The sequence below is a fragment of the Eschrichtius robustus genome, chromosome 8 (assembly GCF_028021215.1).
Source record: "Eschrichtius robustus isolate mEscRob2 chromosome 8, mEscRob2.pri, whole genome shotgun sequence".
In the NCBI taxonomy this organism is placed as follows: Eukaryota; Metazoa; Chordata; class Mammalia; order Artiodactyla; family Eschrichtiidae; genus Eschrichtius; species Eschrichtius robustus.
The window spans coordinates 87,113,132-87,131,109 of record NC_090831.1 but is presented as its reverse complement, the minus strand read 5'-3'; the positions used below and the strand labels follow the sequence as shown (position 1 = coordinate 87,131,109).

Below are 17,978 nucleotides of genomic sequence, written 5' to 3'. Positions count from 1 at the left end.
ATTAAAAAAATTTTTTAGCCATTCTAATAGGTGTCTAGTGGTATCTCATTGTTGTTTTTCTTTGTAATTCCCTAATGCCATGTAATGTTGAACTTCTTTCCATACGCTTGTTTGTTACCTGTGTATCTTCTTTGGTGAAGTGTCTGTTCAGTTCTTTTGCCCATTTTGAAGAGGGTTGTTTGTATTCTTATTGTTGAGTTTTAGGATTTTGTTGTATATTTTGGATATAAATTCTTTATCAAATATATGTTTTGCATATTTTTTCCCATTCTGTGCCTTGTTTTTCCAGTCTCTTGACAGTGTCTTTTGCAGAGAATAAATTTTAAATTTTCATAAAACCCCAACTTTCAACTTTTTCTTTTATGGATTGTGCTTTTGATGTTGTATCTAAAAAATCATTGAAAGACCCAAAGTCCCCTAGATTTTCTCCTATGTTATCTTCTAGTAGTTTTATAGTACTGCATATTTCATTCCAGTCTATGATCCTTATTTAGTTAGTTTTTGTGAAAGGTGTAAAGTTGGTTGGATTCTTATTTATTTATTTTTGCAAGTGGATGTCCAATGACTCCAGCAGCATTTCTTAAACAGGCTATCCTTTCTCCATTGAATTGTCTTTGCTCCTTTGTCAAAGATCAGTTAGACTTTTTGTGTGTATCTGTTTCTGGGCTCTCTATTCTGTTCTATTGATCTGTTTGTTGATTCTTTTCCAATATCATGCTGTCTTGATTTCTGTGGCTTTATAGTTATTCTTGAAATCAGATAGTGTCAATCTTCCAACCATGTTCTTCCTTTTCAATATTGTATCTGCTATTCTGTGTCTTTTGCCTTAAACTTCAGCATTTGTCCATATCTATAAAATAACTTGGTGGGATTTTGATTGGGATTGCATTGAATTTATAAATCACATTGGGAAGAATTAACATCTTAACAATAGTGAGCCTTCCTATCTATGAACATGGAATATCTATACATTTTAAGATATTGTTTGATTTCTTTAAACAGAGTTTTTCCAGTTTTCTTCATATTGATCTTGCATATATTTTGTTAGATTTATACCTAAATATTTCATATATCTGGTGCTAACATAAATGGTACTGTGTTTTTAACTTTAACTTCAAATTTTTTATTGCTGGTATATGAAAAAACAACTGGTTTTTGTATATTAACCTTGTATTCTGCAACCTTGCTATTTTTCACTTAATTGTCTACATAGACAAACTTGTCATCTGTGAACAAAGATGTTTTTATTTCATCTTTCCCAATCTGTGTACCTTTTATTTCTTTTTCTAGTTCTTTTGAATTAATTGGAACTTCCAGTATGATGCTGGATAGGAGTGTTGAGAGGAGACATCCTTGCCTTGTTTCCAATCTTAAGAGGAAACCTTCTAGTTTCTCACCATTAAGTATGAGGTTAGTTGTAGGTTTTTTGTAAATGTTTGTTATCAAGTTGAGGAAGCTTTTCTCTATGCATAGTTTTCTGAGAGTTTTTATCATGAGTGGGTATTGGATTTTGTCAGATGCTTTTTCTGTATCTATTGATATGATCATATAATCTTTTCTTACCTTTTGTTGTTATGAATTACATCAATTGAATTTTGAACGTTGAACTGGCCTTGCATACCTGGAATAAACCCCACTTGGTCATGGTGTATGAGGAAATAATGAGAAATCTGCAGTCTGGAAGGCAGCCCTCACCTGACCATGCTGGCACACTGATCTTGGATTTCCAGCTGCCAGAACTGTGAGAAATAAATGTTTATTTTTTATAAGCCACCTACTCTGTGGTATTTTTGTTATAGCAGCCTGAATGGACTAAGACAGCCAGAATACGTCAAAAGGAATAGTAACCCAGAAATTTTACCTAATGCTTGAAATATGAATGTTTATGTTCTTATTGTTTCTTATTTGTATTTTCTTTATATAGGTATTATTTTTAACAACCAAAAAAAAAAAAAAAAAACCATGAAAAAAATCTTAGAAATTTTGCTTCTCGTTTCAACTAGAAAGAAGTGAGCAGTTTGTTGCATCAGAGTGCAGGGTTTTATATTATCTTCCTTATGAAGAGTCCAAGAGCTAATTTTTGGTGTCAGTTTGTCTCATCACATTTGGAAGGTGCTACATACCTGCAAATAGCGGACTACTCGGCAAACCAGATCAGGTGCCATGAAGTCTCCAGTGAATCTCCAAATGATATCTGTCAAGATGTTAACCAGTCCTGTGAAAGAGTCTAACAAAAACACACAAGTGGTTGATTTCAATCTCTTTCAAATTTGCAGCTATGCTACAGTAGAAATGAATTCCTGGGGAGATTTTTTTTTTTTTTTTTTTTTTTTTTTTTTTTCTGATTTGTTAGGTGGCCATTGAGGGAATGTAAGACAAGGCAGGAGTTACTTGACTTTATTACTAGAGCCTGTCGCCACTCAGATGTAGCTACTCAGGAAGGAGTTTTGTAATGACTGAAGAGGAATTATATTAATCACAGAGTTGACCTTTTAAGTCAGAGAAGAGGAGTTTTAAAGGTGTTTAGATCTGTACTAAAACAAGGACTGTGTGAGGATCAATAAAGGGCAAAATTGAGAAAAGTAAAATATTTATTCTCATGAAGCCCCTCAAAATTTCCCTTTCTGCACCCATCATTTTACAACTTGGACCTCTCGTTACCTCCCTATATCCAGGTATGACCCCCTTCCCCAGGTTCCTCTGCTTTCTTCTTCTTTCCCCTTTCAAATCCACCTTTGGAAAAAGTCAAGTGCATGATTTATCAATTTCATTGACTTAGTTGGTTAAACTACAGAGGAATTGAGGCCAAGATATGAGACCAAAGTTAGAGATTTTGTGCTCATTTCTATAGTTACAGACTATATACGTTGTACGGATGTCTCCAGAAGCTATGGTAAAATATGCTATATGTCTAGAAGTTCCTTCTCCCCCCACCCCCATGACAAATATCTTTAATTGATTATGTGATCCAGAATCTTTCTCAAAACAGTGCTTCAGGGATTCTCTGCTGATTGATGAATAGGACTGGAATTTAAGACTGATTCACTGACTTAGGGTCACTTTCTTGGGAGATGAGTTATAACACTTTGTCAAGGACCTGAGAGGCAGGAGGGTAAATCTTCCCTTTCTGGATCTTCACCATTAATAGGGTGAAGTCTGAGCCCCTAGTTTAGCATCAAAGCCCTCCACGATCTGGTGTTGCCTGCCTCTTGCCAAGTCCCTAGCTGGCATTTTTATATTGAACACCAGTGTTCTGCCTGTCTCTTCCTTTTTGTTTCTCTATAAGTAACAACAATTAGAAGCATTGGCTACTAGAAAATTGTCAGAAAAATTGGAGGAGAGAAATCTCATGGCAGTTCTGGGTAGTCAGAGAAGTTCTAACTGAGAAGGTCAGATGAGAGCAGGGTCTTCAGAGTTGTGGGCTTGTGATTTGATCAAATAGGAATTTTACGGAGCTTTTCATGGCAGATGTGGACTCATTGAATGAGTGTAATGGACATTGGAGTTACTTGGATATGCTCTTTTGGTTTATTTATTCCTTAATTTAAAAATAATGAGGAAAAAACCCCCAAGCTTATGTTTCTCTAGATCTAAGTGGCTCTATGAACAATTACAATGTACTCCAGTAAAAAAACTTTCCCCCTGGAGCTCAAGCTTAAATAAGCCCATCTCCGGGAGGAGACTATCAATAGACTGTGCCACTGCATTTGTTATTTGTTATTAAGCAAATGCTGCTCAATCTGATCAGTAAAAGCTATTTAGCTGCCTAAGTAATTGAGGACATTGCAAATAAGCCTTTCCTAAATGGTAATTAACAGGACCTTAGGAACAAAGGGTACACTTTAAAGGCTTAATCACTTCCATGTATTACTCTTGCTTTTTAAAATTTCTTCTGTGAACGATTCTAGGAAACTGTTACACTCAGAAAAGCCAAAACCAGCTCCTGGCAGGCTTTAGTGTTCCTTTGACAGGTTCTTGTGGGTTCCCAGTCCGAGCCTGAATATGGGTGGTGTGGGGAGAAATCAAAATAAGATGACACCTGGGCTGAACCCTGAAGGGTCAGTAAGGATAAGTCAGGGGAAGAGGGAGGGAAGGACATTGATTCTGGCATAGATGACAGCATGAACAAAGTTATAGGGGTGAGACAAAGTGAGATGAGAAATTAAATGGCTTGTGCATATGAAACAACAACAATTTGTTGAAGCATAAAATAGGTACTTGAAAGTGGCAAGAAATGGGCATTGAGAGACAAGAATCCAGGGATTTTAGGGTCTTATGTGCCAATTAAAGGAGCTTTTGTTTTTTCATATACTGAGGGAACAATTAAATGTTTATGTACTCAGATATGTTTTAAATAGATTTATTTAGTTACTGTAGTGGTTGTGGCGGGGAGGGAGGGGGAGATCAGTATGGTAGGTCCAGTACTGGAATTACCATTTAGATTTGTTAGGGAACTGTGCAGAAGTTCAAGAAAGAGATCATAACAATGAAAACACGGCGATCCAAAACCTATGGGATGCAGCAAAAGCAGTTCTAAGAGGGAAGTTTATACCAATACAATCCTACCTTAAGAAACAAGAAACATCTCAAATAAACAACCTAACCTTACACTAAAGCAATTAGAGGAAGAAGAACAAACAAACCCCAAAGTTAGCAGAAGGAAAGAAATCATAAAGATCAGATCAGAAATAAATGAAGAAGAAATGAAGGAAACAATAGCAAAGATCAATAAAACTAAAAGCTGGTTCTTTGAGAAGATAAACAAAATTGATAAACCATTAGCCAGGCTCATCAAGAAAAAAAGGGAGAAGACGCAGATCAATAGAATTAGAAATGAAAAATGAGAAGTAACAACTGACACTGCAGAAATACAAAGGATCATGAGAGATTACTACATGCAACTCTATGCCAATAAAATGGACAACCTGGAAGAAATGGACAAATTCTTAGAAATGCACAACCTTCCGAGACTGAACCAGGAAGAAATAGAAAATATGAACAGACCAATCACAAGCACTGAAATTGAAACTGTGACTAAAAATCTTCCAACAAACAAAAGCCCAGGACCAGATGGCTTCACAGGCGAATTCTATCAAACATTTAGAGAAGAGCTAACACCTATCCTTCTCAAACTCTTCCAAAATATAGCAGAGGGAGGACACTCCCAAACTCATTCTACGAGGCCACCATCACCCTGATACCAAAACCAGACAAAAATGTCACAAAGAAAGAAAACTACAGGCCAATATCACTGATGAACATAGGTGCAAAAATCCTCAACAAAATACTGGCAAACAGAATCCAACAGCACATTAAAAGGATCATACACCATTATCAAGTGGGGTTTATCCCAGGAATGCAAGGATTCTTCAATATACGCAAATCAATCAATGTGATGTACAATATTAACAAATTGAAGGAGAAAAACCATATGATCATCTCAACAGATGCAGAGAAAGCTTTCGACAAAATTCAACACCCATTTATGATAAAAACCCTCCAGAAAGTAAACATAGAGGGAACTTACCTCAACATAATAAAGGCCATATATGACAAACCCACAGCCAATATCGTCCTCAATGGTGAAAAACTGAAACCATTTCCACTAAGATCAGGAACAAGACAAGGTTGCCCACTCTCACCACTATTATTCAACATAGTTTTGGAAGTTTTAGCCACAGCAATCAGAGAAGAAAAAGAAATAAAAGGAATCCAAATCGGAAAAGAAGAAGTAAAGCTGTCACTGTTTGCAGATGACATGATACCATACATAGAGAATCCTAAAGATGCTACCAGAAAACTCCTAGAGCTAATCAATGAATTTGGTAAAGTAGAAAGATACAAAAGTAATACACAGAAATCTCTTGCATTCCTATACACTAATGGTGAAAAATCTGAAAGTGAAATTAAGAAAACACTCCCAGGGCTTCCTTGGTGGCGCAGTGGTTGAGAATCTGCCTGCCAATGCAGGGGACACGGGCTCGAGCCCTGGTCTGGGAAGATCCCACATGCTGCAGAGCAACTAGGCCCGTGAGCCACAATTACTGAGCCTGTGCGACTGGAGCCTGTGCTCCGCAACAAGAGAGGCCACAACAGTGAGAGGCCCGCACACCGCGATGAAGAGTGGCCCCCACTTGCCGCAACTAGAGAAAGCCCTCGCACAGAAACGAAGACCCAACGCAGCCAAAAATAAATAAATAAATAAATAAAATTTTAAAAAAGAAAAAAAAGAAAACACTCCCATTTACCCCTGCAACAAAAAGAATAAAATATCTAGGAACAAACCTACCTAAGGACACAAAAGACCTGTATGCAGAAAAGTATAAGACACTGATGAAAGAAATTAAAGATGATACAAATAGATGGAGAGATATACCATGTTCTTGGATTGAAAGAATCAACATTGTGAAAATGACTATACTACCCAAAGCAATCTACAGATTCAATGCAATCCCTATCAAACTACCACTGGCATTTTTCACAGAACTAGAACAAAAAATCTCACAATTTGTATGGAAACACAAAAGACCCCGAATAGCCAAAGCAATCTTGAGAAAGAAAGATGGAGCTGGAGGAATCAGGCTCCCTGACTTCAGACTATACGACAAAGCTACAGTAATCAAGACAGTATGGTACTGGCACGAAAACAGAAATATAGATCAATGGAACAGGATAGAAAGCCCAGTGATAAACCCACGCACATATGGTCACCTTATCTTTGATAAAGGAGGCAAGAATATACAGTGGAGAAAAGACAGCCTCTTCAATAAGTGGTGCTGGGAAAACTGGACAGCTACATGTAAAAGAATGAAGTTAGAACACTCCCTAACACCATACGCAAAAATAAACTCTAAATGGATTAAAGACCTAAATGTAAGTCCAGACACTATAAAAGTCTTAGAGGAAAACATAGGCAGAGCACTCCATGACAGAAATCACAGCAAAATCCTTTTTGACCCACCTCCTAGAGAAATGGAAATAAAAAGAAAAATAAACAAATGGGACCTAATGAAACTTAAAAGTTTTTGCACAGCAAGGGAAACCATAAACAAGACGAAAAGACAACCCTCAGAATGGGAGAAAATATTTGCAAATGAAGCAACTGACAAAGGATTAATCTCCAAAATTTACAAGCAGCTCATGCAGCTCAATACCAAAAAAACAAACAACCCAATCCAAATATGGGCAGAAGACCTAAATAGACATTTCTCCAAAGAAGATGCACAGATTGCCAACAAACACATGAAAGAATGCTCAACATCATTAATCATTAGAGAAATGCAAATCAAAACTACAATGAGGTATCACCTCACACCAGTCAGAATGGCCATCATCAAGAAATCTACAAACAATAAATGCTGGAGAGGGTGTGGAGAAAAGGGAACCCTCTTGCACTGTTGGTGGGAATGTAAATTGATACAGCCACTATGGAGAACATTATGGAGGTTCCTTACAAAACTAAAAATAGAACTACCATACGACCCAGCAATCCCACTACTGGGCATATACCCTGAGAAAACCATAATTCAAAAAGAGTCATGTACCACAATGTTCATTGCAGCTCTATTTACAATAGCCAGGACATGGAAGCAACCTAAGTGTCCATCAACAGATGAATGGATAAAGAAGATGTGGCACGTATACACAATGGAATATTACTCAGCCATTAAAAGAACAAAATTGAGTTATTTGTAGTGAGGTGGATGGACCTAGAGTCTGTCATACTGAGTGAAGTAAGTCAGAAAGAGAAAAACAGATACCGTATGCTAACATATATATATATGGAATCTAAGAAAAAAAAAAAAAGGTCATGAAGAACCCAGGGGCAAGACAGGAATAAAGACGCAGACCTACTAGAGAATGGCCTTGAAGATATGGGGAGGGGGAAGGGTAAGCTGGGACAAAGCGAGAGAGTGGCATGGACATATATACATTATCAAATGTAAAATAGATAGCTAGTGGGAAGCAGCTGCAGAGCACAGGGAGATCAGCTCTGTGCTTTGTGACCACCTAGAGAGTTGGGATAGGGAGGGTGGGAGGGAGGGAGACCCAAGAGGGAAGAGATATGGGGATATATGTATATGTATAACTGATTCACTTTGTTATAAAGCAGAAACTGACACACCATTGTAAAGCAATTATACTCCAATAAAGATGTTAAAAAAAAAAAAAAAAGAAAGATCACTGGTACCTAGTATATGTCAAATTGGAGTAAAAATATAGAGAAAGATGCAAAATTGACATATGTTTTATAAGGTAAAATAAGAAGGATTTGGTGACTATTAGATGTTTTAAAGGTGAGGTAGAGGGAGAAGTTGACAACGTATTGAGTTGGCCAAAAATTTCGTTCAGGTTTTTTGTGACATCTTACGGAAAAACTCAAACGAACTTTCCGGCCAACCCAATGTTAAGGTCCTGGCTTGTGCGGCCCTGGTAGATGGTGGCGCCTCCTGCAAATACGGGAGGATAAGCTCTCTGTTTGGGTTGCTTCCAGGCTTCCTAAGATTTTGTGTGAACATAAGTTTTCATGTCCTCAGGGTAAAAGCTCAGGAGTAGACTGTTGGGCCATAGGGCAAGTATGGCCTTTCATAAGAAACTGCTGAACAGTTTTCCGGAGTTGCTGCACCACAGTGATGCTCACCGAAAAAGTATGATTCAGTGCTTCTGCATCCTTATCAGCACTTGGTATTGTCTGTATGTTTTCTTTCAGTCATTTGACAGTGTATGTAATGGCCTCTCATTATGGCTTCAATGTGCATTTCCCTAATGGTTAATGACGTTGTTGCTGTGGTTGTCCTCACCCTTTACAGGCTTCAAATTCCTCTTTGGATGCTCTGTTATGGTGGGAGCTGGGGTTGCTGGAGGGTTTTAATGCTGCACTCCTGGCTTTCAGATGCATCTCTATTCCTGTAGCACTGTTACTGTTTACCACGCAATGCTTGCTAAGCTGGTGGTTGTAATGCTCTGTTTTGTCCTGGCTCAGCCTCAGTCTCACATAGACCTGTACACCTGGGCCTTGGGGCTGGGACATTTTCAGTGTTCCAATTCCTCCCTCCCATGGCAATCAAACTCCTGCCTTGTTCTGTGGTGGGTCGTGTGTGGGAGAGAGTTTCAATCTCTTCCCCTAGTGGTAGGAGACTTCTAATGGCATTGGTATAGTATCCTGGACCAGCTGCTTTTTACCTCCATCCCAAAGACTGAGGGTTTTTTAATGTTTCTGTGCCCTTCGCTGTGCTCTGGGGGCAATAGAATTTGGTCCCACAGTGGCCTAGGGTTTTTATTGAGGGAAGTGGCTGGCAGGAGGGCAGCATTTCATGCCTTTCCTGCAGGCATGGCCTAAACCTGCCTGTATACCTGCACACCGTCTCTGTAACAACTCCTCAATTCTGCCATTGTAGTGTGGAAGCAGCCATGGGCACTCCTCTAACTGAATGGGCATGGCTGTGTCCCAATAAAACTTTATTTATAAAAATGGGCTTTGGGCTGAAATCGGCCTGTGGGCTGTAGTTTGCCAACTCCTGGTCTACAGAATAAACTCCAAATGCCCTGTTGTGACTTTTGGATCCTTCCTGCCTTTCTCTTCAGTGTGATCTTTTCTCATCCTATCCTAAATTCATACTTCAAGAGAAACCCTTTCAACCAGCACATTAATAGTGACATCCAGTTAGTTGGTCAAAACATTGGTTAAAGAAAGGAAGCACACCCACAAACTCATCTTAAAATATCTTAACGTAAAACATTCACGGACATTTATTTGTCTTTTCTTTAACACAGGGCCAAGACTTTTATTTGACTTTATGCCTCATCTTTTTTTGTATGCATAAAATACCTCCATAATGCTTTTTTTTTTCATAATGCATTTTTTATGATTTTCAGTTCTGGTTTCTTTAGATTAGAATGAGAACTTGAGATATCAGCAAAGCAATTTGAAACAGAATCTCATTGTAGGGATTTTTTTATAATCCTCCTTCATTCTTTTATATTTCCATTCTCTGGGCTTAATTCTATTGCAACTTCTTTTAGTGACTCAGTAAAAATAAAAAAGTCAAGTCTTTTCAAAGTATCCAACTTAATTTTCACAGAAACAACAACTTTTCAATGTTGTTTATGTTAATTATATAATTTCAGTAATGAGTACAACTGGCATAAACTGACTGGGAACAAACATCTGTGACTCAAATAACCCAAGAGGAGGAAGCAGAAATGGACAGGCTCATTAGGGTCCATCCATCTTGTCATGGATGCTAGTTAGTCAGGGTGTTTTCTGCTAGTTTGCAGAAAGAGTGGAAGTGTTCGTTAATCCAGTGAGGCACTTAAGATGTAGCTGAGAGAACTTCTACTGGGAAGCCCTTACTCCCTTGACCATCCCCAGCTGTTCCCTCTGCCAGCCCCTTTCTTTATGTTGGTCCCTTGACTTAGGAGGTTCTTTATGCACCTCTGCCTGAAGGATATCTCCTAACTTTTTTTAGGTTTAGTTCAATGTTACCTCCTTTATGATGCCTTTTCTCTTCTTCTTCCTGAAGACTACTGAGATTGGCTGATTCCCTCTTCTGGGCTTCTCCCTACCATACTATCGAAGTACCTGTAACACATTAACATTTTAAAAATTTCTTTCTAATTCCACTATACTGTGGGAGGATAGAGATTTTTTAATTCACCTTCACGTCTCCGGACCCTAACATTGTCTTATTTAGTGGTAAGAGCTTGGTAACTTTCCACTCAGTGAATGACTACATTATTACTGCTGTTGCTTGATTGGCTGGCTGCAGCAGAGGTGGTGCCACAGAGCAGACTGAGCCACATTAAAGATCTCCTTCAATGTAGATTAAGATAATGATTACAGAATCCAGATGCTGGAAGGAGGAACATGATTGGAAATTTTGATCCCTCAGCAGATTTCTAAAAGAGCTCTCTCGATTCTAAGATCTCTGCTAGGTTGCAAGACCACAGTGGCTGTGCCTTACTCATGTTTATAGTCTCATCCCTTTTTATAGTGTCTTGCAAGATACTCAGTGCTTGCTAGATAGAGAAGGAAATGTTGGCTTATAAAACAGATTTGCAAACATCTTGAAAATGCAAGGCCACCAGGGTAGGATTCACTCTGCATAGAGAGCAAGTTGAAGCTCCATTTCTTAGATTTCTACTTGCTCTGAGTTGATGTTTGAACTTTCCCATGCAGAGCAGAACTATTGGAACAATGAACACCTAGCAAGCTGAGTAACTCTTTTTCTTGGTAGGTGAGTAGTACATGAACATTTGTTGCACTGGATAAGGGGCTATTGAATACAAACACAATTTTTATAACATCAACATTTCTGATAATGTAAGATCCTTTTAGCTCCAACTATGGGTTACGGATGAGAGGTGCTCTGGTTTTACTGTAGGGACACTCTGGGTAACAATTTCAACTGTGAATCTCCAGGGTTTATGATGCTTCTAGCTCAATTCAATGTCTTTAGTGTTGTTTGTTTTGTTTTTAAAGCAGGGGAGGTGATAATAGTTTATTTGCTTGCAGTTGCACAAGAAACTATTTTTGATATTACTAAGGATCCCACTCTCTCCCAGTTTTCTTTTTTAACAACCATATGCTGAGAGCACTCTAAATGAAACAAGATTTCAAGACATTATGTGAAAGATTTTTAATGATAGAACTTGCATTGCCCAAACTGATGTCAGGTGCTTAACTGCCAATTAAAATTATTTCTCAAAAAAGTAAGTTCTTGTGTCTCTACGTTTTGGGCTCATTTTACAATACTAATATGATTCTGGCACTGTGCCCTTCGCCAAGGTTAAGTACTAGCTGAGCTTAATGGCCTAAACTGTCAACTCCCCAGCTCTTTATTAATCCCGGGAAAGTGGCCTGCACCTCAGTCATTACTGCTCAATTAGGTAAATAATCATCACATCCATTCTCATTAGAGCACTCTTCACAGAAAGCTTTTGTTCCTGAGATTTTTCAATTAGTCTTAACAAGTCATAAAATGCCACTAATGTCTTCCTTTCTCCATTGGTCCACCAAACAAATAAAAATCATGTGTCTAATTAAAGAAACCCAAGTCCTCCTAAAACCTATTCCTTTTGCTTCTGTTGTGCTCAAAAGCCAAGAATCTCATTGAATGAGGCCAACTGGCCAGCCTGGGTCACTGATCATTGCTGAGTGGTGAAGAAGTCTTACACTGGTACGTGCAAACATCAGGTTCAGCAAGAGAAAATGTTTGCTTGAGATGAGGGAAGATAAGGCACTGAGTCACTGCTATTTCTCCTCTTCACTTTAAGGGGAAATTTCTTGAGGCAGGGTCGTACTCAGTCATCATTGCACAACAGGGGACTCAAATTGACTCAGTATAAATATAAGAAATGGACAACTTGTTTCCTCTTTTAATGAGATTGTGTTTTCCTAGTAAGAAGAATTGACATCAATGACCTGGGATGTTTAGAAATCTAAGTGTAGGGGTGGGGAGTTCCATTGGCAGTTATCCAAGAGACAGTTCTTTGAATGTCTTTTTTTTTTCCCCTTTGCACTCTTGCCCAAGGACAGCTGAGTTGTAGTAGGTTGGGACGGAAGTGGTCAATAGTAACAAGAAATATTTGGTTCTCATCTCATCCTGCTGAAACCAGGTATAAATTTGTACATAGGGACATGAGGCAGACATGGAGATACACTGCTCAGATCCCTCTTCAGGAAAGAAATTGCTGTCGAGCTGCAAGGAGTGTGGTTCACTGGCATCCTCCAGCTGTTAGATTCTCAAGGTTTGCCTCAGCTCGAGATCATGTTATTCTTAATCCAAGCTCTGCCAGTGCCTGAGGTGCAGGTAGAAGGGTCTAGTCATTTCTATGCAACATGGGAATCCTTTAATGAGCTGGCAGAATCTGGTAGGTTGCCATCATGCTCTGATGGGTCCTCCTGACCATTCCTGTTTCTTTCCTTTTCTTTTCATAGGTGTTACTTCCCCCAAAACCTTTGCATGCCTAATTCTATTCTAACATCTGTTTCCCAAAGAATCCAACTTGCAACAGGAAGTAAGGCAGGAAGGGACACAAGATCATTCATTGTCTTGGGATGGTCTTTACGGCTGCCCTTTTGCATAATCTAAGATCTTAGCATATATCCTATTTCACTGACCCTACCCAGGACTGTACTGTGCACTTCTCTGTCATCAAGGGCTTTGTAGTTAATATATATTGTTTAGTAATCATAGAGGACCGGGTAGCCTCTATGCTCTGTTAATCCCCAAACAATGAAAACCTTCGCTGATATATTCCTGACGCCCATGAGACTAGTTACCCATCCATAAATCTTAAGTTAGGAATGCATGTCCTGTTTCCAAGCACCTACCCCCATACCCTAGATTAACTATAAAATTGTCTCAGTGGCCCCTCGTCAGTGTGGACTACAGCTGCGAGTGCTTCTGGATCGTTGTCTGCCTGAACCTGATCCCATCCTGTGAGTAGGTTACGCTATAATTAACTGATCCATTGAGTATATGGAGCTTCCTGCCTCGTTTTTTTGGTCTCAAGATGCCTTCTCAGTTCAATGGGCACTTTTCATTCCCTCTGTCCTCCAACAGGCTTCATGCTTTCAGATCCTATTGAAGGTCTGTGAGAATCACTGATTCACTTACTGTAAAGATGTTGTTGAGAACATTCTACTGAAGTCTTATCCAAGTCCTGTATATAAGGCTCCACAGAATCAGTGTTCATGCTCAGGAAACATCTTATGGTGCATTTCCCTCAAGGCTGGAAGGAATCATATCTGAGGAGTTTTTACCCTTAGTTTTGGCTACGAGGAAGCACAGGATGAAATATGCTCAGTCGCAGTAACTTCGTAGTACCTCAAAGCTTAAATTTGTTTTTGATGTTGTTGTCTCTGTAGTTATGGTTTAATATTTTCCATGACTCTCGTATTTTATTTTGCATTTTTCATTTTATTGGGTACGTCTTACATGTTATAGGCAGTGGATGCAGCGTGGATCCTGGAGCCTGACTGTAGGGATTTGAATGCTGGTTCTGCCACATAATAGCTGTGCCATCTCAGGCATGTCACTAACCGTGCTGAACATCAGGTTCTTTGTAAAAATATGATAATAAGAGTACGTGATTTATAGGGCTATTGTGAAGGTTAAATGAGATAATGCATGTAAACTGCTTGGTAAAATGCTTGGTGTAAACCCTGAGTACCTCTGATGGGGGGTGATGCGATGAGTAGGGCTGAATGACTAGATGGAATGCTGCATGGACTGGAAATGAAAGGGGCTTCATTGTAAGTAAGTTCTGAGCTCATAACCAATTTCTGGAAGATAGTTTTCTGAAAAGAATTGATAAATAAGTGGTTGAGGCTCTGATTAAACTAGATCAACAGTAAAGACTGGCTGTTTTATCTGCTATAAGGCATGGTAGTTAATACATTGGGCATCCACTAAGAAGAGGGTGGTGATTAAGTTAACTGAGTGCCTGACAAGGCGAATAGAACCGAGCCAATACTTGAGGGAGCAGAACTCAAGATAGACGAGCTGTGATGAGTGGCTCAGGGATTGGATAGCTATTTGTTAGCAGGGATGCTGTTGGAGGGGCCATGCTTTGTTAGGCTAGACCGCTCTGCGCATTATAGGAAATTTCACATCCTTGGACTCTGTGATAACTCCAAATGCCCCACCGTTTCTAAATGCCCAAGGACTGCTTCTAGTTGAGAATCACTGAAGTATGAAAGGATATTTGGGCTTACATTGAGAATATAAGCTGATGTCCCTAGAACATTCACAGTTCCTGTAGCCCTTTCACTCAAATGTATCCTGGTCTACGTGGCTCCTTGGAGTTGGCTGATTTCAGGCCTGGGGCTGGGAAGAATACAAGATGAGCCTGGAAGTAAAGAAGTGCCTTGGCCTCATCTTTCCAGGTGATGCCTTTCCCAAGAAATAGCTCTCTGAGTCTGATCCTTGTCTTTAAGCAGGATGGGGACAAATATTGGCAGACTATCCTTGTGCCAGGCATTGTGCTAGGCAATTCACAGACATTCTCTTATTTAATGCAGTGTTTTGTATGAACATATCTGAGCCAAACTCTACTTTGCACATAAATAGAATTAGTGACCACTCAGGGTGTGCATTCAACTTTGGTTCAGTGAAATTTGGAGTATAAATTGGACTTTTATGTACTTCTAATTGAATAGAATATTTCTAACCAGATGAAACGATTCACTCTAAAGTGCAGTACAACTACAGATAATCAAAAAAAAAAAAAAATCACAGAATCTTAGAAGAAGCAGGAACACTATCATTGAACCAACATAGAGACTTCTGCATACGATGAGGATGAACCTCAAAAAACAATGAAGGCCAAGGTAGACAAAATTATGTACATAATCTCTTTCTAACAAACACTGTTAACTGTCCATAGAAAGGCAGTAATATAATTTCTGCTTCTTGTGATCATTATGAGGATTAAATTAAGTAAAGCACATGTCTCAGTGCTAACCGCAAAGGAGGACCTGAATGCATGGTACCTGCTCTGCTCATTTCCCCAGAGAGAAAGGAAGCTAGGAGAATTTAAGTAATGTTTTGAAAGCCACAGAAAAAATAAATGGTAGAACCAGGCTTCAAACCCAGATCTCTAGACTCTGCCACCTGTTTTTGTACAGTTGTCAGACTAAGAATCTTTTTTTTTTTCAAGAATTTTGAAAACATTTTTTTTCTACTCAGTAATTTCATATCAAGGATTCTCTAATAAAAAAGATAAAATATAAAGACTTACATCTATCTCAGATGAAGAATCTTTAAAAATGTTTTAATTTTTGAAAAAATCAAGAGAAGAAAAATTTTCTGTGGCACATGAAAATTATATGAAATTCAAATTTCAGTATCCACAGGTAAAGTTCTATTGGAACACAGCCATGCCCGTTCAGTCACATATTGTCCGTGACTGCTTTCGTGCTACAAAGGCACAGGTGGTTGGTTGAGACAGAGACCATATGACCCCCAAAGCCTAAAATGTTTAATATCTGGCCCTTAACAGAAAAAGCTGGCTGACCTCTGCTCTAGAACTTGAGACTCTGCTCTTTTCATTATGCCCAAGTGCTGGTGGATCCAGATTGCTTGTGACTTTACCAAATCTTCTGGCATTCTTGGGGAATTATTAAATTGCCATGCAGGTTGCACTGAAGTGCTTCCTGCTGGCTTACGTTGGAGAGGTTGGAAGGTATCAGATGGGACAGATTCCTTTCTTTCACCTTAGCCAAAATCCAATCTCACTCTCTTTCATGTTCAAAAGGATCTGATTAACTAGGACATGAAGTGGGAAAAGAACAATCCATGCTGTTGGGCTGGGCTGAGCGGGCGTTTGGAGCTGCTGTATTTCAGCTCCTCCTCCTCACTTCTGACCGGCTCCCCGGACGCCCAGCCCTGTCTAATGGAGACTGTGCACCAGAGGTTAAAGTACAAGGGTCGGGGACCTGTGTTCGAACTCCGCTTGCTAACTATGATTCTGGGCAAGTTATTGAAACTCCCTCAGTCTCAGTTTCCATAGGTCAAAAATGAGAGTAATGAGAGTATCTATAGCTCAGATAATTTGGAGGATTAAATGAGAAAATAAAAAGGTTTTTTGTTGTTTTGCAAAGAGTTGGTTAAGTAAGCATTCAGTAAATATTAGCTATTGTTATTAATTTTTCTGCTTACTTGTCAGCAGGGAAGGAGTGAAGTCTCTGATCCAAGTTAAAATGCCCTAGAAGGTGTTTTTAAAACATGTTTTCCGTGTTTTTTTAAAAAAGTAATGCAAACACACAATACAAAATTCAAACAGTACAAATAATAAAAATAAATGTCTCACCAAACAATGAGTCTGAGATGTTCAAGGCAGTAATAGTCATAATAGCTCTAAACTGGAAATTACCCAAATGCCCATCACTAGTAGAACAGAGAAATCGACTGTGGTATATTTATACAATGGAAAGCCGTTCAACAGAGTGAATGGTCTATAACTACAGGCAACAATGATGACGAATCTCTAGAACAAATGCTGAGCAAAAGAAGCCAGACAGCAAAACACACACCTAGATTCCATCTAGATAAGGTACAGAATCAGGAGAAATCTCACCTTTGCCTCAGGGATTACCCTGGGTGCAGGTGAGGGGTGATGATGGGAAGCTGATGGGAGGAGGCTTGGGGGGCAGCTAGTAATGCTCTTTTTCTTGATTTGGATGCTGGTTACACAGGTGTGTTCAGTTTGTGAAAATTCATCAGCTGATTCTTGTAAATGCTTGCACAGGATTAGACTTCGTATTTTGACAAAATAATAAAACCTAAAAATAAAAAGGCACCCTCCTCCTGCTCTTGACTCCTAGTCACTCAGTCCCCTCTTCAGAAGCAGCCACTGTTACCATCAAACAGAATATCCAGAGACAGTCACTGAGTGTATAAGAACGTGTCCGCCTGTATGTAATATGTGCATTATTATTGTTCTTCTTCTTCTTTCTTGAGAGCAAATTTTTGTTTTATTTTATAAGGACTTTATTTTTTAGAGCGGTTTTAGGGTCACAGCAAAATTGTGGCTGTGGAAGTGTGGGAGTGGAAGTACAGAGCGTCCTCATATACGAGGGTTCACTCCTGGTGGTGTACATCCTAGAGGTTTGCACTGAAGTATAGTAATAAGTATCCATCATTATACTATCCTTCACTGCCCTGAAACTCCTCTGTCCGAGAGCAAGTTTTGATGTACCTTGTCTTATGTCCAGTCAACCACCAGCTGCAAAGGGGATAGTAGATCTCAGGAGAAGGTCAGGTAGAGCAGAGGAGATGAGAAGGGGTCCTGATGCTGGGTGACCCTCTTGGACCTGGCAAGGTTTCCACAAATGTTTGTTGAACTGTCAAAGGGAATTTAAGTGCTTCAGGATGGCTGGGCCTTCTTCCTAGTGTTGGGCTGGGCCCCAGATAAAGTCATCCTATGCTTTCTTCGTGTTTAAAACTCTAGGTATCCCATTGGGCAGTCCT

At 39.2% G+C, this 17,978-nt stretch overlaps 1 protein-coding gene across 3 annotated transcripts in view; it reads right to left on the bottom strand.

Moving 5' to 3' along the window:
* Positions 1–17,978, bottom strand: part of NPSR1 (neuropeptide S receptor 1) — a 140,856-nt gene that overhangs the window by 39,575 nt on the left and 83,303 nt on the right. For 2 of the 3 annotated variants that reach the window (XM_068550036.1, XM_068550035.1), the window contains exon 3: positions 2,124–2,227. The exons of the other annotated variant lie outside the window; for it this stretch is intronic. In XM_068550036.1, coding sequence (XP_068406137.1) covers positions 2,124–2,227 — 104 coding nt within the window. The remainder of the gene's footprint in view (positions 1–2,123; positions 2,228–17,978) is intronic. 3 annotated transcript variants of the gene reach the window in all.